The sequence below is a fragment of the Triturus cristatus genome, chromosome 7 (genome assembly GCF_964204655.1).
Source record: "Triturus cristatus chromosome 7, aTriCri1.1, whole genome shotgun sequence".
Classification (NCBI taxonomy): Eukaryota; Metazoa; Chordata; class Amphibia; order Caudata; family Salamandridae; genus Triturus; species Triturus cristatus.
In genome coordinates, this window is record NC_140590.1 from 1658075860 (window position 1) to 1658098271 (window position 22412).

The window sequence follows — 22412 nt, forward strand, 5'->3', positions numbered from 1 at the left end:
ATATAAACCATTGGATTTGATGTGAGTTTTCGGAGGTACATTAGCAGGACTGCTTTTGCCCATTTGGATATGTTCACAGGATAGTCTTCATTCAGTTGAGTGGGCAAGCAAGTTTATGTTCAGAAGCGGATATTTCAAACCTGCGGAAAGTGTGCTTATTAATGTGATTGCATGGCATTTAACTTTTATAATGTTGGCCTCTGTGCCTTACTACAGAATGGAAATATTCCTACCTGGTGAAAAGAAATCTGGATTTTTAGACATAGGGTGGGATAATCATAGCCTCTAAGTGTTGTCAGTAGGATTTTATTTTTACAGAATGAATTTACTGAAGGTGTTCTTCTACATAGCGATGACTGCAAATTGGAGGAGATCTTGAACTCTAGAATCCGGATTTGTGGAACTAGTTGTTTTAGTCTAAAGTTCATATTTATCTTTGTTTGCAGCATTATTAAAGAAGATGGTTCCTGGTTATGTATTTTTATTGTCGCTTAGACTTTTGGTAAGTCCTAGATTCAATACTCTTGATGCATATTACCCTGTGTCTTTAATATAATCCCAATTTTCAGCTGTAGAAAATCTCCATTGTTCCCTCCTGATAGCAAGGTTACAAGTATGTATTAGGTAAAAGGTATACTATGGTTATTAGTAGTGAACAAGTTGGCACCAAGAATACTGAAATGTACATATTAATCCATACTTGTGCTGTAACTCGATCAATGTAAATTGAGTCAACTGTACCTGCACACAATGGAATTATATGGTTTTCTGTATTGGTAAATGCTGTAATGACACTTAGTTTTGGGTGGTGTGAATGGTTTATATAAGGGATAAAAATGAACATTTAAAAAGAAAAATATCTTCAGGTAGTCAAATCAGTAGTTTTATAAGCAGGCTACTCATTTCGGGCATTGGGAAGACCACACTAAGACAGCAGCAAATGTACGGCATTTATTTTCCAACAACTAGCTTGACTTAAGAGTTATTCCATTTGACAACAGAAGTCCCAGATTGTATGCATGGCTTACCTTTTGGCACAAATGTTATGTTACACCTACCTTAAGCTCAGTAGTAGTGTTGAAGAAGTTACTTACCTTTGGTAACGTTTATTCTGGTAGAGACTATCTAGTCGCAGATTCTCAACCTGTTGAATATTCCCCAGGTGTTAGACTGTATCGGGAAACTTTTCAGCAGTACCTCTGCATTGTGGTAGGTGGTGCCCCTCAGCTTCACACCAACATCTTGTGGAGCCTATATAGTGTATCTCCCATGCATTGACATCAGTTGCTTTCAAAACTGTCTGCACCCTCAGATGCAGAGCCCCAATAGCAAATTGGTGTGACCAGTGTGCAGATTCCTAGACGTGGGATCTTGTGTATAGATAGATTCCAATCACAGAACAGGGATGATGTGAGGATTGATGAGGAATCTGCAGTTAGATAAAGACTGTAGGAGAAAGAGTGTTACTGAAGGTAAGTAACTTGTCCTTCTGATGGAGACTTTTAGCCTTACATTCGTCTTTTTGAATAAATTCCAAAGCAGTACCTAACTGGAGGTGGGCTGTGAATTGACTCAAACCAGAAAGTTGTATAGAACTGAGCGGGCAAAGTGACCTTCTTGATAGACCGATTGTCCACACAATAGTGGTTTGTGAACGTATGAAGAAACGCCCATATAGCTGCTTGGCATATGTCTAGGACAGGGACTCCGCATGCTGATGCAGTGGCAGCAACTTTGGCCCTGGTATAATGAGTACACAGTCCTTCCGGAGTCTGGTCTCTAGTCAAATGCATAGCAGATCTCCATGCAGAGCAAGGTCCAGCAGGAGATGGTTATCTTCCTTGTTTCCTTGCCTTTTTTTATTGCTCTAGTGAAACCTCACAAAGAGCTGATCTTCCACCCAGTGGTCTTTGGTATGATCTATGTAGAAGGTCAGTGCTCCCTTGGGGGTCAAGGTGATGGAGTCCTTCTCCTCTTTAGAGTGGTGAGACTGACCATAGAACACCGGCAGGATGATGGTTTCATTGACGTGTAACAGCATCACAACTTTTGGCAGAAAGTACACCCATGTCAGCAGAACCCGTTTGTCTGAGAAGGTGGTGTACAGCGAGTTGACTCAGAGCTTGAAGCTCACTAACACACTGCGCCAAAGTTATGGCAATGAGGAACACTGTCTTGAGGGTGAGGAACCACAAGGACCACAGCTGTGAAGCAGCTCAAATGGAGTCCCACTGTGGTATGACAAAGGGAGAAAACAAATATTATAATCCTTTCAAAAAATGTATAAGAGACTTGAAAAAACAGACCGGATCCGGCAACTGCAGGAAAGTTCCCTTTAAGTGTGCCCAAGGCAAGGCCTTGCTGGTCTAAAGAAAACACAAACAATAAGTTTTGGGCCGAAGAGGTAAATCAGCAGAGTATCGCTCCAGCTGCAAATTAGTTCCCACAACAGGCATATAATTTTAGTCAAAGGACGTCTAGCTGCAAAGATAACCTCAACCACCTCCGGAGGTCAAAGGTGTTCAGCTATTGCCACTAAATCAGCATGCATGAAGGTGTACATTGCGATGACCTGGTACAGAACCCTATCCTGTTGTTGCATGAGCAGGTCCTCCTGGAGGGGTAGCTTGATCAGAGGACAGATGCTCAAGCCCACGAGCTCTGGATACCATACTATCTGTGCCAAGTCAGGAGTCTCTCGGATGACTTGGGCCTGGTCAGTCCTGATATACTAGAGAGCTCAGGCAGTAGTATCTGCAGAAAGGCATTTTGGAGTCCTGAGCTCCACTCAAGGCAGAACACATCTGAGAGAGAGACACTTTGGAAACTCAAACATGTAAAAGTGCTGACACTGCTCGTTCTCAGCAATGGATATCAGATCGAGCCAAGGTTATTCCCACTTGTGGAACAGACCCTGAACATCTCTGGGTGTTACCGACACTTTTGATCTGCTAGGCCCGACAGCTGAGCTGGTCTGCTCTGGCATTCAGTGATCCTGCAAGTTGGTTAACCACCAGGAAAATTTCTTGGTGGTCCAGCCACTTCCAGAGGCACAAGTCCTCTTCACACAGGGTCTGTGACCCCCCCCCCCCCACCCCGTTTTTTGCAGAATCACATGACCATGTTGTCCAAGAGCGCTTGTACCAACCTCAACTTGAGGGATGGAAGTAAGGCTTTCAGCACCAAGCACATGGCTCTCCGCTCCAGAAGGTTGATATGGAGCCAGGATGCAACAGAGACTTCTGACCACCACCTCTCCCAGGTAGCCACCCCATCTCACAAATGCAATCTTGCATGCTCAACCAGCAGGATGCAGGAACCATCAACTCCAGTAGCCTCAGAGTTGACCTCAGTGAAATCCAGGATGGAGGTTGAAATATCAGGATCGTAGCCTAAATGTCCTAGACTCTCTTCCACAGGGGAAGGTACAAAATCAAACCTCTTCTAGAATGTCTCACATGAAGGGGCGCGAGTGTCTGAGGAAAAGTCAGGTATGACTGACACGATCACAAACTCTAAAGATGACAGGAGACTCCCTGTAGTCCGGAGGTGGTTGGCGACTTTCTGGGGCAAGCATGTCAAAGTAGGGTAAGACTAGCACCCCTAACCCTCAAAGAGGTGCTGCGACCACCACCATCACTTTTGTGAATACCCAAGGGGCAATGGTGAAAACAAAGGGGAACACAGTGACAAAAAATGTTCCTGTCCTACCACCAATGGTGGGCAGGCAGCATAATCATGTAGGTGTCCTGCAGCTCCAACACGACCATCTAGTCTCCAGGGTCTAGGGCAGACAAGACCTGGACAGATGTGAGCATTTAACATTTTTCCTTTTCGAAGAAAGGCACGAAAAGGGTGCAGGTCTAAAATAGGCCAGAGGCCTCCATTCTTTTTGGGCAGGGACAGAAGTAGCAACCATGTTCTTCTTTTGGCATAGGCCCTTTAGCCAAGTCCTTGCATTGCCTGCTGCAAAATGGAAAGACGGTCCTCTGTCAGTAGTTGGGGAGATTGTGGAAGGTATGGCAGTGCAGGAAGGAGGGGGAGGGCTTGCAGGACCCAACTGTCTGATATTATTATTACATCATCTTGTAGAGCACACAGCTATCCTAATAGGGTTTCCTGGCGTGAAGGTAGGGCAGACCAGACTGCTTTACTAAAACATCTAGGTCTTCAGGTTCTTCCAGAATACAGACAGTGGGATGCAGCTTCTCAAGGATCCTGGAAGGGCCAAGTATGTAAAGGAACTGCCTCCCATAAGGTCCAGTCGAATTCTGGGTACTGTACCCAAGGCCTATTTAGAGGGCGCATAAGGCTGATAAGGCACCACTAAAACGTATATGTATGGTGGGCCTGGGCCAAATCCATCAAGCACGAGACAAAACCCTTGGGTCATTAAACATTGTCCTAGCTAGGAAGCTGTTGTGAAACGTCTCTTTTACAGGACGGTTTCCCTCAGAGGTGGCATGCTTCATCATTGGGAACCTCCTTGTACTGTGATAACTAGTCACAGTATGGGCAACAACCCCCTCACTCAGAGGGAGGAGTTCAGGGATGTTTTGTACTAGGAGTTAAGCTAAATACCCAATTGATGAGATAGGTGTGGCTTTGGCAGCAGAGCAAGTGAAAGTGATTATTAAAACTAACTACAGGGCTCAACTTTATTGGACTGGGCTATGATTAAAAAACACAAAAGACTTCAGGACTTTAGTTTCACAAAAAGGTCCACATGTTTCAGCCTGTAACCCAAAGAATGTTGCGGCCTTTTTAAGAATCCACAAATAATCAGTGCTGCTGCTCAAAGTGCTCAAATTAAAAAACAAATCACGTTCATAACATATGAAACCATCCAGGGATCCCATGAGACGTTACAAGGTAGAGGATTCACTGGCAGTAACTCGCAAAAGTCAGGAATCACGACTCAACTTATCCTGGTATGGGGCTCTGGGTCCTTCAGACAAAGGTCCAGCAAGCCGCTCACCATGCCAAGGATAACGACCTGTGCAAGATCTAGCCTTTTGCATGTAGCACAAGGCTTTAAACTGTAATCGCTTCTTCACAGAAAGCCAGTGAAGCTTCCGGAGGAGGTTCAAAACCAACACATGTTTTGGAAGGAGATACAGAAGCCTGGCCACAGAGTTCTGTATTACTTGTAGGCGTCGGATGGATAGCTGGTCTATTCCTAGATACAGAATATTGCCAGTCTATTCTTGAGAGTATCAAATCCTGGATCACTGTCCTTTAGGCTGGCCGTGGAATCATCCAGATGATTTATTTTTCTACTTTAGCACAGCAAAACAGGTGGAAGCCACCTTAACCACCTGAGGCTTCATAGAGACTTTTGTGCAACCAGAAGCCAAGGGTCTTTACCTTAGGAGACAGAACAGGCGGGCAGGTCGGGTGGACCCCTAGACACTCTGTCCAGTGTTGTGGGCCCCAGAGCGAGGGTTCTTGCCCAAGCCCATTATCTCAGTCTTGTCGCCATTAAGTTACAGTGAGCTACTATACATCCAGGTGGCAGTCCATTTTAGGCCCAGATTTAGGGCCTCAGGGTTGTGACCTTGTGCAGATGACAAGGAGAAGATGATTTGTGTGTCAGAGGGGTGGAGAAACTTCTGGGCTTCAAAAAAAGTACCAACGCTGCAAGAATCATCAGATACTGCCTTTGACTGGGTAGATGTGCCCCATTAAGGGCAGGCTAAAGGTGTTTTGCATATTGGGTGGAGGGGTAGTAGACTGGGTGGCATGTTGACCCTGGGTGTGGGGCATGGAGCACCACAACCACAAAATTGCTGGGTACCATGCTGGGGTTGGATTGGCTGCTGGTAAGGGGTACCTCCACCAAAACTACAGAAGAATTGGTAGGGCTTATGTGGTTGGGAAGGTGGGGTCAGATAAGCCCAAGGAGCGTGCTGTGGCCCTGCTGTCCTTGAACTACTCTAGAGAGGATCCTGCCATGTCCACAAACAGGCGAGTACCATCGAAAAGCATTTACATGAGCGACGACTAGACATCGCCTGAAAAAACGGGGGACCAGAGCAAGGCACTGCTACAAATGGCAACACTGGAGAGAAAGCCAGTTTAAGGCGTGATGTCGAGACCTCAAGCCTCCTGCAAGTCATCATACAAATTGTCATCTGGATAGGGCTGAGCAAACTCATCACCCATATCTTAATCATTGTCCGTAACTTCTATATTGGGTCCTTCAGCATGCAATGCATCCTTCCATGTTCAAGTCATAATATAATTTCCTGTGCAGGATCAGGGGGAAAAGCAAGAAATATGACAAGAGTTGACTAGCTCAGGACAGTTGAAATTGGCATTTAGGCTTCTAGTCGTTTAATTTTTGGATATTTAAAATAGGTAACAGTTTTTAAAGATTGTTTGGAGATAAATAAGCCACACCACATCGCTGTAGATATTTATTCTACATAAAATAACAAAACTGAAGTTTTCACACTTCAATGGACAGTGATGTCAATTTTCAATAAAAATACAATTTACAGAAACCTGTCAGGTAGTTCTAAGTAATCACTTGATTCTTGGATACTTAAAACATTGCGTTTTAAATAAGAAATATCGGAGTTTAAAATGAAAGGATACACCACTGTAGAATTCTGGATGTCAAGTTCTTGCTTTCCTTGTAATCTAATCAAAACCCAACCTGAAGTTTAATTGCTGTGTGAGGCAATAACAAGTGTAAATCGCAGCGCTAATGTGGTACTAGCAATTGCAATGCTTATTTAAGTTCAATTACAGAAAACAATATCACCGTTTTACAAATAGGACACATTTCATATTTTCGAATATACACATTTACAGCTTGTGTAGTGGACAACTTGAAACATGCACTAATTGTGTGTAGGGATAATCGGCAGTTGGAAATGATAAAACAATTGTACATTTGGAAATGCTAAAATAAAGGTACAGACTAGTGAAGGACTGGTCTATATTTACCATATGTAACGTGCAACACTTATAGTGCCTGAAACTCAATCATATTGCAATTGTGGTTAAATTGATAGCACTTTTAAAACTTGCATCAGTTGCTGTTGCAACGTGCATCTAAACTAGGACATTCAGTCAAGATAAAATAGTTTTTACAGCTTTTTCACAGTGTACATCTTTTTATATATCTGTATAACTGTTAAAGCCTGTTAAATGAACATTTGAAAACAGCATTTTTCTTTGAAAGTGTTAAAGTGTTTCCTTGCGAACGGGCAGAGCAAAACCAATTATTCACAAATGACCAGTTTTCCAACTACTTGTCTTGCAACAATGTGAAGCCATTTCCTCGTCTGCTCCTATATACAAAGTATGCTTGAAAATCTTCAAATACTGTAAAGGTTAACTTTGTAACAATGCTGATTCTTTCACAACAGTTTATCTGAAGAGCAGCCCATCCACTGCAAGTTCTATACAAATGTAACACACAACAGAAATATTAGAGTATAAAGTATAGATTTACTTTTTCTTAACCGTTTTATTTACACAAAAATATGTACATGAAATTTAAATGTCTGGCTGTTGAGGTACACTCTGAAATTCCCATATAAAATTACAATACATTTACAAGTTATTTGAAAACATAACCTTAAAAAAGCAATATGCTCTTTCTCAGACAGTGTTTTCCATTTCTGTAATAATTTAAATGGAGAATTTAAGTTAAATGCAGAAACTGTACAAAACAAAACACTACATCTTCAAGGTTGAAAGGTAAATTTGTTTTCTCTATAAGGAAAAATGTTTTTCAGAATGTGCAAAGTTTTAGCGATATCCTCAAGTTTGAAAATCTTAACTCAACACATTCCAGATCTCTAAATTGTACCAGCAATTTGGCATTTGAGTCTTTAGGTACAAAAATATGATGAAAATATCTGTACAGAAAATTTCTAATTAAGTTGTTGCCAATACAACATTTTTTAACATATATCTACATATGTTCATGTTTTCTTTGCAAAGGCAAGTCCAATTTATTGAAGTTCCACTGACTTTAAAAGTTGGTCACGTTTGTTGAATTGAAGGAGAAGCTTGTGTTTCAGATGGCTTTTGAGCTTCCTTCTGTCCTTCAGGCTTAAAGTTCTTGCTACTCTCTTTACTTGTGCTTCGGTCCCTATGGTCTTTTCCTCTGGCTCTTTCCCTATCACTACCCCTATCTCTATCACGGTCTCTTTCCCTTTCTCGATCTCTTGGTCTGTCCCGATCTCTGTCTCGGTCTCTAACACGATCCCGGTCATACTCTCTAAATCGTTCCCTATCTTCCCTCTCCATGTCACGGTTACGGTCTCTATCTTTGCTTCTAGACCTCTCCCTGTCTCGTCTTTTGTTTGAATCCCTTTCCCTATCTCTGTATCTTGATCGGTCTCTGTTCCGTTCCAATTCTTTGTTCTTCTCCAAATCTCGGTCTTTGTGTTGGTCTCTGTCTCTGCTTTTATCCCGCTCACGATTTGGTTCTCGGTCTCTATGCCTATCCCAGTCTCGGTTTCTTTCCCCATCTCGATACCTATCGCCTTCTCTATGCCTCTCACCATCTCGAAACCTCTCTCCTTCTCTATTCCAATTTCTGCTATTACCCCGATGCCAAGATCCTCTGGTGCCTCTGCCACCTCTTCTTTCATCATGCCCTCTGCCTCGTCGACCATCTGATAAATTATATTGTTGATCTATTTTGTCTTTGTTATTGCCACCCTCTCTTTGCCTTGCCTCAAAGGATTGAGCTCTAAACTCATTTGGAGATCTCTGTCCTTCTGGATCGATACCTTCCACTCCAACCGGAGAACCTTGCTCCCACCCCTCATTGTGTTGCTGTGGTGAATAATTTGGAAGTTCAAGAAGAGGTCTAGAGGAGGGTTTAACACTTTGAGGAGACTGTTCTTGATAATTAAACCTAGAAGGTGGGGTATTTTGTGAAGACTGTTCTCTGTAATTAAACCGAGATGGAATTGGTTCATGTGAATCATTACAGCGACTCACTCGAGGCCCTTTTGGTCCAGTAAACATATGTTGAGATTCACCCCTCTGATCAGAATATGCAGGCTGTAAGTTGCGCTTCTCGTCAAACTCGTTTGATGGGAGTCCCCTTGGTCCCGATGTGCTACTTGAAATTGGGCCAGTAGGTTCTGCAAATTCGTTTGGATTTGGTGCTCTTGTGCCACTAAAAGGGGCAGTTCCCCTCATTCCAACAAACTGATGCTGCATAGGACTTCCTCTGTGTGGTGTAAAGTGAGGTGGAGGGGGTCTGCATTGGCCATCAAAGGGAAAAGATGGAGGTCTTATATTTCCCGTAAATTGTGGGGCTCTTGGTCTATCAAACACTGAATGGGCTGTGCTATTTTGTTCAAAGCAGGACTCTGGAAAATTCATGTGTGACTCGCTATGATCTTCTAACTGGGAAGGCGATGCTCCTTTTTCATCAGGATGATGGGAAGCAGCCGGCACTCTGTTTGCAAAATGAGAAGATTGTCCATAGGGCCCTGAAAATGGTGGGACTATAACGTTTTGTTCATCATGTACATTGAAAGATGGTCTGTGCTGTTCATTGTTCGATGCATTGCTTTCTGGAAATGATTGTGGTGCTGGTCCTCTGTATCCTGGAAAGTTAGGAAAGGGAAAGCTAAATCGTGGGTTACTCAGTCCTGGCAAGTGCGGAGGTGGTCCTACGTTTTGTGACATGAAAGGATACATAGTCTCTTGAAAGTGCATGGGTTGGGAATCTCTTTTTCCATCAGCTTGAACAGACTGGTTGTTAGTTGGTTCTAAACACTGAGATGTCACTGGATTTCTCGGATCTTCAGGATGGACAGCAGACAGTCTTTTCTCAGATTCAAAGCTATCTAAAGGCTTTTCTAGGGGCAATGTCTCTATATTTGAAAACTGAGCCCTCGCAGTTTCCGGCAATGTGATTTCTTGGGACACTTTCAGCCCGGGAAGGTTGGGAGATCCTAAACAAGATTGGTCTTTAGGGAATGTAGCAGAGTAATTTGGCTGTAAAGATGGATCGACGGGTTTTGACAACACAGTTTGGCTCTCAGGTTTTGTAACCGGCATTTCTTCATGATCTGCAGGTTGCAGATTAACCTTTAATGGTTGAGCTGAAATTTCTTGTTTTCTGTTGTCTTTTTCTTCGATATTCAACGAATATGCCTCTTCTGATGACACCAGTTTGAAATCATCAATCTTCAGAGGCTGAGCAGTTGCATTTAATTTTTGACTGCATTCGTATAAAGGTAACATTTCGGCTTTGCTGTCGTTACTGTCCACAGGTTTCTCTTTTTCAGGAGAATCAGATTTTCTCTCTTTTGTTAGCTGGTAATTTGCATTCTCATTGGCCTCTCTTACCAGCCTAGAGGCTGCTTGCCAAAAATCCAATGTATGCTTAGAATCACTTTTTTGAGTATTTGTGTGTGTCAACTTGTCCGCGTTCAAATCCTCATCCACGGTTATTGAACTTTGTTCCTCTTGCTGGAAGAGCTCTGTTTTTGTCAAAGATGATTTCGGGGGAGGAGACATCAAGGCATCAGAAACTGAGAAGTGAGCCATAGAGACACCAACAGCTGCTCTTTGCTGCCTGAGCGCTTCTTCCTGAACTTCCAGCTGCCGTTTCTGTTCTTCAATTTGCTTGTTCAGCTCTTCCAACATTTTCTGCTGTTCCACTAAAGAGGAAGCAGCAGTAATGGCGGATATATACTCCCCAGGCAGTTCCACATTACTAGGTACAACCTCAGCTGGTATTTTATTGGGAAAGTCATCAACTATAACCTTGGCTTCTTCAAAAATAGTCTCATCTTCTGGATCATAGGCCTCATCCTCTTGTTCTTCTGTTTCACAAGGCTGGTCAGGCTCATAAAGATTTTCAGTTCCAATAATTCTGTCCATAACAAAAGCTTTTCCAGGATCATATTCTTCTTCAGGGTCATATGGTCTATCATCTCCCACCTCCTCCAATAGCTTCTCTTTTGAAGTATGCCCAAACTGTTGTACAATTGGATCTACCATAGGAGGTTTTATTCTCTGATCTGGGGTTACTTGTTCAGTCACAACAACAGAACTCCCAGGCTCCAAGTCAAAGGGTTTCTTTTTTCCAAAAAGAGTCTTGAGAATGTGCTCGAGGGGTGTAGCAGATTTGACTGAGGTTGAAGAATTTGAAGTAGTCGCAGAAACTTCGATTGGTGTTGATAAATTTTGAACTGATGATGCAATTGTAGCTGTTGCATTAATCACTGTAGCAGTAAGTGTAACAGTTGTTTCTGTTTTAACAGAAGGTAACGAGGAGAACAATTTGGGTGCAATTGCAGCTGCAGGTTCAGGAACAGGAGGTGATTTTGGAGATCTTGGTGGAGATGGTATGATGGTTGGCTCTTTGGAAAACGGTTGGTATTTTAGAATTTTCTTTTCTTGCTGGGATGAAAGAAATGTGGAATGGATTATATCAGCTTCTTCTGGAATCAGAACTTTGGTTCGTTTTTCCTCCAACTTGTCAGTATCCAGAATCGTGGCAGGCCTTTTGCCTTTTTGGCAGATCACTAATCCCAAAAGTAAATTTGGACGTGTGGATTCAAGACCTGCAAATGCAAGAAAAAATATGATTAATTTTAGCGTTGCATACTGCGTTGATGTTTTAACAAAAATGCAAGTGTTTTAACAAATGATCTTTTCAAATCAATGCATGCTTTCTTTGTTACATCTTTTCCGTAAAGCATCACATACATGGGATATACCAGGCAGCAAATAAATGACCTTAGTTCCTTATAAACCTTAAAGTAGAGCTGCAAAATGCAGTCATTCCACATTAGTATATTAAAAACAATTTAATGGGGAACGCCAACATACTGCAGGAGATGCTTCAAAATGGGATAGTCCAAGAAAGCTCTGGACACCTGCACTCCCAACAAACTTCTGGATCCAGTCATTGTCCCAAGAGGACTACAAGTACACCAACTAGGCTTTTATGGTTGGATATTGAAGTGTGGAGTAAGAAAGGACTTATTCGAATCCTAAAGCGTCAATTGTTTGCATTCAATTTACAACCAGAAATTTAGTTTACAACAGAGAAAGCTGCACTGCTTTAATGTCAACAGTATAGGTATTTGATTTACAAATTAAATATTTATTCATATCACGAGTGAGGTAAACTGAACAGGTTAGAAAGAGCACATTGTGCATCACTAGTACTCGGATGTCTCGGTCTGTGCAGAGGCCCAGTATAAATACCACTAAAAAGCTATTGCTTTTGACACAGTGCCAATGTCCATGGGCACAGGTCTGCAGTCACTTTATTCGGCTTAAGTTTTGCCTACTCAGCACAGGTTTTCAGTCTCTGCTTTTTCCACTACCATTTATGTAATCTTAATTTTATTTGTTGTTACACTGATATAGCACCTGGATATATTTGGGTTTATGGGGTTTTATGAATGCCTGGGTTAAAAAGCCACAAGTGATAAGAGCAAGTCCACCAGTCTTGTGAAATAACCCACTAGACCACAGTTGCGGGACAACGTCTTTAGAGGCGTACAGTTCTTCCCAGATGAGGTATTTGTCACTCTTTGAAGTCAGGGGCAGGACAAGCGTAGGAGAGTCCAAGGCGTATATAAAATTGTCTTTTTTGTTCAGCCTCTTCACATTCTCTAGGCTTCTTTCTGCCCTAACTCTGTTAACACATTTAACCATGGCTCAGTTACAACCTGCACCACCCCAAAGACATTGATGAAAAAGTTGGAAGTATTTGGTTATTTTGGAGGTAGTCATTCTCTTGCACCTTGGTAATATGCATTAATAGAATAGAAGAAGGGATCCTGTCACCGTTAAGGTCCTGGTGTAGAATCAGAAACAGCTTTTCCAGTGCACTCCTTCCTTTCTTGTGTAAAAAAAAAAAAAAAAGAAAAAGCAGCAGCTACTTCACAGAAGTGTGTTGGCTGAAACACCATAAATAATGCTCAAAAGCATTTGCAAGCTTCACAATAAAAAATTGTAATACATTAAAAGCTGGATCGGTGCAAGCAGGAACATACCAAAAACCAGGACACGTAACACGAAAGGAAGTTCTGAGAGCAGGAATCATCTAGGAGCTCAAAAGCACCCCTTCTGAAAGAGAAGACATTTCAACTCCAGTTTAAAAGTGTCCAGATCAGCATTAGTTCATAGATTTGGAGGGATACATTTCCAAATTCTAGTGTCACTCCCAGTGAAAGATTGTGCCATGCATGTTCCATTTTGATAGTTGGAGGTTCTAAATAAATTGTAAGGATTGGAACCCACCAGGCCTTTGCAGTTTAGCTGCAAAACAAGAGGGCCAATGGTATGTAGGACCTTGTGGATTATACACACAGTCCTGTAGATAGCAGTGTCTTCTGTGGGGGTAACCACTGAAAAGTAACTAATAAGTGCGTAAGGCAGGCAAATCTCATTGTTCTAGAGACAATACGAGCAATGGTATGAAATTGTCTTCAGGGGCTCAAGCTGTATCTTAAGAAGTTCAGTCAAGGGTTACTATTATTTATCCTGGAAAGAACAAAGTCTAGATAACAGTTTTAAGATTGATTAAACTGGCAAATTCCCCACAGAAGACAACTGGAAGTGTGTACACTTGGCCACGGTGATGATTTTGTGGAGTCCATTATCAAGCATCACTCCCAACGATTCAGAATTGTCCATGACAATTGGCTTGCACTAAAGGGTTGGACAGGTAAGGATTCCGTTTGGATGAGATAAATAGAAATTTGGTCTTAAGGGGCAACATTGGGATGAGCTGTTTGCAGTATCGGGCCAAGAAGTTGAACATCGTTGAAGTAGCTCTTGAGATGATTTGTGCATCACTGGCCTATTGACTTTGGATCCCCAAGTTCTTGAGTAGGACTCAAAGGCATTCCATTTAAAGATCAAAAAGAGTTGGAGTCAGATTCTTTAGCACATCTGGTCTGGACAGGAAATTTGGTCTTCTGCGACCAGTTTGAAAGATACAAGCAAAACCATTTGAGAAATATCCCTTCCAACCCCTATATACTCAGGAACAATAGGGATTAGCGGATCATGATTCAGTGTATCAAAAGCTGCAAATAAGTCCACAAGAAAAAGAGCCCACAATTACTGGAGTCAAATATGTGAAGTTCTTCATCCAAAACCTGGAGCAATGTGGTTTTTATATTATGGACTGGGCTGAAGCCCGATTGAAATTCAAAAGATTTCGCCAAAGATACAATGACACGCTGTTCTGCAACACCGAATGCAATCACCTTTGCTAGAAAGGGAGGATCAGAAACAAGATGAAAGTTGTTGAGGATCCCTTGTAGCTGCTGTGGGTTACCTCAGAAGAGGACTGACTTAGCAAATTTTAAAGGCAGTCTGGGAACACTCCTTGTACAAGAGATTCACTATCTCTGTCCAGTGAGGCAGCAATTGTATGGCAGTTCCTTTGAAATGCATCTTCAGAGGTTGGACTTTATTGGTAATTTTTCACATCACCCTCAGAAACCTCAAATAAAAGCCATTTTGTTCACTGTAGTGCACCAGTGCAGATATAGGCCACATTCAGACTTCGAGAGTAGATACACAAACTTCAAGGCAATTGATGAAGTTGAAGTAGATAATGGGGCACTGCAGCTTCTTACATAAGCAGAGGAGGAAGAGCGGGTTGCAGTAGTCAGAAGTAACCCTTGTGAACCTGGAGTTACTGCAAGACAGTAGGTCTCATTTCTTGATGATCTTCATAATAGCAGTATTATATTTGATGACACTGCAGTCCTGCAAGTATGCTAATGGAAAACTCCCAACGGAAAACCTTACGTCTGGATGTTCATAATTTCAAAAAGACTATGGAAGAAACAGGACAGTGCATGGCTGTTGGATCGCCTAGGGAAACCTACAGACTCTGGTGTTTCTGCAAGTAAGACTGTTGAGCTACTGCAGTACAGATTTTTGCACACACAGATTCTCAGACGGGGCATCCAAAGCTAGCAGGAGGTTCAAAAGCAGCCAAAGGGGCTCCTTAGTTCCATCAAAAATCTACTTTTGGATGGTGCTGCAAACTAAACATGCAAGTCTAAGGTGGCCAAGCACCTTTTTGCAAAGCAAGACCACCAGACTCTGAATGCCGCTAACAATCTCTGGGAGGTCTCATCCTAACTATCCCTGCAGCAAAACAACATCACAGAGGCGTTATCTGTAAAGCAGCTCTGAAGCAGTTGGATAACAGCTGGGTCAAATATCGTCCCAACAAAGCAATCTTTTCCAGGCACCAGAAAGTACCAGTGAAGCATTCATCGCCATTGCGAGGAGCGAAATGTGTATCGCCGTTTAAGCCTTTACCATTGTTTGGCCCACTTTACACCAGAATCTTTTAACCACATCAGAAGCAAAAGATAGAAGAAACCAGGGTGGGGGTAGAACATGCCAAAATGTGAAGGTATTAATGATGGAGATCACTTGTTCCACACAGGTGGTGCATAGAGTTGCGAATCACATGGCCTTGAACACATTTGAAAAAGTGTGCCCACATTTTCTTTTTTCTGGTGCATTTGTTGAAGGTGGTGTTGATTTAAAGATCAGCACAACAGGAAAGCCAGCAGCAACACTTCCTCTTGATTTCTGGATCATATTGACTGCTGCAGCTTCCACTGTGGCCTTGCTGATGGCATACCTCTGTTGCGTGGATATCCACCAACCTTTTCTGCATCTGGTTCTGCAAAATGCTAACCTTGACGTGCAAAGTGAGCTATTTATCTCAAGAAAGCGGAGCAATATACATGTGCCTTCCAAGAGCTTTGTCGGTTGTTAGGATAAGTAGGTCAGTGTAGTCTTTGGCAATGCCATCATTCCACATTACGTCATGTGCCAAAAAGGCAGTTTATTGGTTGGAATATGCTAGACAAAAATTGTCTAAGTTCTTTGTGGAAAAAGGATTGATTTTGCTCTTTGCTAAGATATGGGGCTTTCTTTTTCAGGTTTCTTAAGTCCGTGCTACTGAGCATGCAGTATGTACAGTCCAAGACGAAGAGGTCTAAGGCAATTCTGCAACAACTATCAATTAATTAAAAAGTTGTTTTGACTATTAAGAGTAACACAATGAAGAAGTGGACAAAAATGGACAGTGCATGTGATTCTGCTGTGAATACAACACCTGGCTAAAGCACTGGTTGAGGTTTTCTAGACTACATTATTCATCTGGAGCACATTAGCCATCAACAAATGGTGGGTAACTTTCTCAATCCAGGTACCCCATAAACATTTACAGAGTTCAGCCAGGAAGGCGGCGCATTGGAGGCATTTCTGTCCCACCATCTTCAGACTGACAGCATGTTGCTGTAGTATTTTAATATTATTCCCAGAAAGAGGACCACCCACCTTCGTGATTTCATGTTCTTGACTGATGGTGGGATTTTTAGAAAATCTTGTAGCAAGAGACTAGCCAAGCTCTTCCACAACAAATATGTAGTTTAAGTGGTTAAAGACTAGCTGTCAGCAACGTCACGAGCCAGGATCACAACAGAAATTACGAGCGTTAAATTCTCCATACTCTTGCATCCAGTCATCTGGATCTCGGCCTTCAGCTTATTGTAGAAGTTCAGATTAATTCTATGGAGATGGACTTCAGGGTGTCCTCCTTAGGTTCCACTGCAAGTGGTGGAACCTAAAGATGCAGTGAAGAAGCACAGTGCATCCTATAATTTGCTGCACCAGGACGCATTGCATGTGAAAAGATGGCTGTATGTTTTCTAACACTTTCTCCCAAATCCTTACTTCGGTACAGAAACATGCTTCGTGTGACACTGTTCAAGCAGTCTCAGCTATACATGTACACCACCAAAACGCTTTCCACAGAGGACACCATGCTCACATACTTTTTCTGTCCATCCACATACTAGCTTCCCAGCTCATTCCTCTTTGCTTTAAATCCATACAAAGGCACCACAACAAAGCACAATAATGGCGCGGCTCTGGTTCTCACGCACATCATTACCCATACGAGACAAGACAGACTCGCACTGTGTATTGTCCTTCCCACCCATAAAAGTGCTTTCTTGCAGTAACGGTGTAAACCTTAATAAATACAGTTACAATACAGAGGGAACTGCTTTTTTGGAAATGTTCTGGGTGGATACTATTGATGCATTGCGTGTGAAGCATCTTAATTCAATTTATTTGGGTTATAGCACCACCGGTCGTGGATGGACAATGTAGACCGCCTTCAACAGTGTGATCGGTTGAAGTTGCAGCATCACCTCCTGCTGAGGCCCAACAGTCTTGTTTACCCAATACCCCCTACAGTCCTGTGGTGTGGGGGTGAGGCTATGGACTATTCTAGTGGCAGAATAATGGGACTACTTATTTCACCCTACCATAGGTTTGATGTCAGCTGATCCTGAACAATATGTTAGAAAAAAATTAATCGAGGGTAACAAGATCCACTAAAAGTGATGCAGCTCCTACATCATTTTATAATACTTCTACCTTATAGGTGCACAGTTGTAAATCTAGGTCGTTTTTTTCAGCTCCAAATGTATCCACTAGAACATCTTAACTTTGGCACCAATTCTGCTACAAGTGTTTTCTGCAACTCATGCTCAGGATTAGAGGATAGAAGATTTTGACTCTGATCGAAATCTCTCTTAGAATAGACTACAACCCCACACAAACCTATGATAATCATAAGTTTGACTTTCTACACAATGAGCTAAACCAATAAGATGGTAAATATTTGCAAAGAAGACCACCTCGCCACACGGCTTCACTTCACACCATACCATACTTAGTCATAGCCACCTGTTTCCCATTTATTGTAGCACTTGAACCTAATGCACGACAATAAGGTACTACCCACATAGTCAAGTCTCTAAACTACATACACTTCCAAACAAGTTACTTACCTTAGGTAACACCTTATCTGGTAGACTCCATCTAGCTGCAGATTCCTTGCCTTAGAACTATTACCAAGCGTCAGACTGGAGCTGGAAATTTTTTCATGAGCAATACCCCTGCGTGCTGCTAGGTGGCCTTGTTTGGCTTCGTGTGGTGTCGTGCACCCCAGAAGTGATGCTTGCAGTGCCTTTATGGACACCCCCAAGGCGCGCTGACATCAGCTACTGTTCCCAACTTTCCACGCCAGAAGCGCAGATCCATGTAGTACACGGATCACTGGTGTGGAAAACTAGGGCTCTGAAAGAGGAAAGCCCGGTCCCTAAAAATAACTCCGCATAGCAGGGTGGATGGGTGGTTCGGTAAGGAATCTGCAGCTAGGTAGACTCAACCAGATAAGGCACTACTGAAAGTAAGCAACTTGTTCATTTGATAGAGACTTCCGCGTCAGATTCCTTACCTTGGACTAGAAACCCAAGCAGTACCTCCCCCGGGGAAGGGTCTGCGGACCAATTTCACTTGAGGAAATCCTTCAGGACCGAACAGGCAAAATGACAATCCTCACAGACCTGACTGTCCATGCAGTGATGCCTGGTAAACATGTAAAGAGAAGCTCACATTGCTGCCTGGCAGATGTCCAGTACTGGAAGTCTGCGTGCTAACACAGTGGTTGCAGCTTTAGCGCTAGTGGAATGAGCACACAAACCCTCAGGGGGTTGCTGCTGGCCAATGCAAGATGGTCCTCTTCTGTACAGCCCGTCATTAATTCGCTCAGACATACCCCAAAGAGTTGGTCATAAACCTGGATCTCTATTGTGCAGTCAAGGTAGAACAACAAAGCTCTTTTGGGGTCCAGACAGTGAAGTCACTCCTCTTCCTTGGATGCATGAGGTGGAGCATACAAAATAAGCACAGTGATGGATTGGCCTATGTGAAATGGAGTGACCACTTTTGGAAGAAAGGAAACTCTGCTACAAAGCACCAGTTTGTCTGGGTCGATGGTCAGATAAAAAGGCTTGGATGCCAAGGCCTGCCACTCACTGAGCTTCCAGGAAGATGTTATTGCCACCAGGTACACGTTTTGAATGCAAGGAGCCCAAGAAGAAAATTCTGCTGCAGGGGATCAAAATAGCACCTATAAGGAAAGTAAGGACACAATGAGGTTCCATGGGGCATAATATAGGGCGAAAGTGGAAACAAATGTAAACCTATCCGAAGCCAGTTTACAATAGTGGCTTTGAAGAGGGGTGACTGATCAGGCAACTGCAGAAAAGCTGAAATAGCAGAGATAGCCCTTAAGGCGGCCCATGGTAAAGCCATGCTGAGCAAGGGGAAGAATGAACAGGAGAACCTGAAAAAGAGGGGGGCAGAAAGGGGCTCAATGTGTCTTTCTTTACACAATGCCACAAATTGTGCCCAATGGCAGGCATAAAACTTCTTGGTAGAGGGAGGCCTGGCTGCCAAGATGGCATCACAGACTTCGGAAGAAAGGACAAAAGCTGTCAACTGTCACCGCTCAATCTCCACACAAGAAGTTGGAGTGTCGACAGGTTCAGGTGGAGGATTCTCCCTTGCTGCTGTGACAGAAGATCCTCCGGAAGGGGCTGCCTGATCAGAGGACCGATGGCCAAGCTAAACAGATCCAGGCCAGACTCTCTGTGCCCAAACTGGAGCCACAAGGATGACTTGGGTCTGGTTGTTCCTGATCTTCTTGAGAACTCTGGCCAGTAGTGGTATGGGCGGAAAGACATACAGGAGGCCTAAACTCCACTTAAGAATAAAAGCGTCTCCAAGTGAGAGCCACCTTGGAAACTCCAGCAAGCAGAGCTACTGACATTCAGAGAACTCACTAAATGTTGGACCACCGGGGATAGGCCCTGCTTTTCCAGCCAGGTCTAGAGATGTAGGGCCTCTTGACAAAGGGTCCACAACCCTACCTCGCCTGGTTTGTAGAAGTACCACATGACGGTGGTGTTGTCCATGAACACATGCCCTGGCCTTCCCTTCTTGGAGAGTAAAAAAGTTTTCAATGACAGTTGGATCGCTCAGAGCTCCACAGGTTGATGGGGAGACCAGAGTCCTCGGACCTCCATCTCTCCCAAATGGCCACCCATCTCAGGAGTGATGCATCTGTCATAACTGTGAGATATGGTTGGGGAAGGGTCTGCCATGGACCCAATCCCGGTTTGTTAACCACCACTGCTGATCTTTCACAGTTACATCTGAGATCTGGAACATGTCTGAGAGATTCCCCGGATGCTGCGCCCACTGGACCTTAAGATCCCACTGTAGAGTCTGCATATGCCAACGGGCATGTGTCACAAGCAGGAGGCCATGAGGTTCACAGCCTGAGTCAGTCTCACCGAAATTCAGGATAAAGGCTGAAACATTGGTGGTATAGCCCAAATATCCTGGACTCTGCATTCAGGAGGATAGGCCCAAACCTGCACCATGTCCAGAACAGCTCCAATGAAAGGGAGCACATGAGAGGGAGTCAGGTGTGACTTCAGCATGTTAATAGTGAACCCCAGCGAATGCAGGAGGGCCGCCGTAGTCTGGATGTGGAAGACAGCAGCCTGGTGAGAGTCCGGCTTCAAAAGCCAGTCAAAATAGGGGTAGACTGCCACCCCTCCTCTCCGCAGATGAGCTGCAGCCACTGCCATCACCTTAATGAATAACTGAAGGGTGCTGGAGAGGCCAAAAGGGAGCATTGCGAACTGAAATTGCTTGTGGCCCATCAAGAACCAGAGGTAACACCTGTGGGCGGGCAGGACAGGAATGTGGAAATATGTGTCCTGCAAGTCCAAAGCTGCGACCTAGTCTCCTAGATTCAGAGCAGACAGATCTGAGCATCATTAACTTCTTCTTGAGGAAGAAATTGAGAGCACGCAGGTCGAGGAAAGGACAAAGGCCTCAGTCCTCCTTCGGCACCAGAAAGTAGCAGGGACAGCAACCTCGGCCTGCTTTTGTAATCAGCACTCTGTTATGGCTCCTGTGGTCAAAACAGCCATCACTTCCTGGAGGAGAAGAGATAGGTGGTGCTCCTTCAGTCTGTCATAAGTAGGTGGCATGGAGGGTGGGTGTGGCGGTCCCTGGAGGACGTGCTGCCAGAGCAGAAACCCAGAAGTGGACGCGGAGAAAAGAGAGACTGGGAGAGATGGCCGCAGAGACGGGAGGAGCAGCAGACGCTGCCGACTGGAAGCAGAGAGCGCCAACGACAGAAGAAGGGAAAGAACGAGACCGGGGGGCGGAGGAGGGGAAGGGAAAGAGGAGCAGAGAAGAGAAAGAGGAGCAGAGAAGGGAAGGGAAAGAACGAGACCGGGGGGCGGAGGAGGGGAAGGGAAAGAGGAGCAGAGAAGAGAAAGAGGAGCAGAGAAGGGAAGGGAAAAACGAGACCGGGGGGCGGAGGAGGGGAAGGGAGAGAGAGAGAGAGAGAGAGAGAGAGAGAGAGAGAGAGAGAGAGAGAGAGAGAGAGAGAGAGAGAGAGAGAGAGAGAGAGAGAGAACTGCTAGAGGGTTAATGAGGGGTTGGGTGTTCACCAAAGTAGTAAATTTGGGGTCGGACCGAAGACCCGGACAGGAACCGTAGAGAAGAAACCGGATCGGACCGCCAAACTAACCAAATTACCCCGCCACAGCGGATGTGCTTGATAAAGCTGATAACTGACATCCCGAGCCTCCTAGTCGTTCTTGTTGCGTGACAGTGGGATAGTCTTGAAGGGGAGACAATCTGCAAAACCTACGTGTCCGATGCTATGGACTGCCAGTGAGGCAGGTGATGGCGAATCCTGCCATCCACTGGGTGCCCATGATGATAAACAGGCAGACTAAGGGTTTGGAGGCTGCGGCTTACAGGAGAAAGGGTGTGTGGACTGACCCAGCTGTTGGCTATCTGACACACAGTAGGAACCGCATCCAGACACGCAGAGGCTGGAAAGCTTACGCGCTGCGGTGGCTTGGCAGGTAAGGTTGTGGTTGCACACCTTTTCCATAGCCGCGAAAGGGGGGTTGAGGGTGATGAGGGGCCATAGTAAGGCCGAAGGACCAGGCCGTACCCCTTCTGGCCTCAACACTCCAGCACAGAATCCACCTAGTCTCCGAAGAGACGGGAGCCATCCCAGCTCTGATGGTGAACTTTGCTGCATCCCTCCTGTCGACAACAGCCAGGGAGAGCACGGCCTGGGCCTCATCAGAGACCATAGGCAGCACGTGCGCAACCGTATCCCACAGAGCGTGGTAATAGCAGCCCAAAAGGCACCGAACGCACTGCCAGGCTGGTGGAAAAAAAACTAAATGGTTACTTACCAGTAGGAGTAGTCTTGCAGCTTGAAGAATTTTCTGGATTCACATGCTGTGCATTATTCCGCCATCTAGTGGTTGGGTTGGGAATTGTCTTAATTTTTTCTTGTTTTGGTCGCTGTCGACCACCATTTGGTGCCAGATGAGTGACGTCAGGCGGTATCATGGAGGTCGACGTGCGTGGTGGCCATCTTTAGATTCTTTTTTTCCTGTTTCTTTCTTTGGTTTGTAATCCTTAAGATGGTTTTAATAAACAGTGATGTAATCCTT

General features: G+C 44.1%; 1 protein-coding gene across 7 annotated transcripts in view; it reads right to left on the reverse strand.

Moving 5' to 3' along the window:
* Positions 1 to 6406: 6406 nt before the first annotated feature.
* Positions 6407 to 22412, reverse strand: part of DIDO1 (death inducer-obliterator 1) — a 294842-nt gene continuing 278836 nt past the window's right edge. For all 7 annotated transcript variants that reach the window (XM_085619733.1, XM_085619735.1, XM_085619730.1 and 4 more), the window contains one exon: positions 6407 to 11558. In XM_085619733.1, coding sequence (XP_085475859.1) covers positions 8002 to 11558 — 3557 coding nt within the window. In that variant the 3' untranslated portion in view covers positions 6407 to 8001. The remainder of the gene's footprint in view (positions 11559 to 22412) is intronic.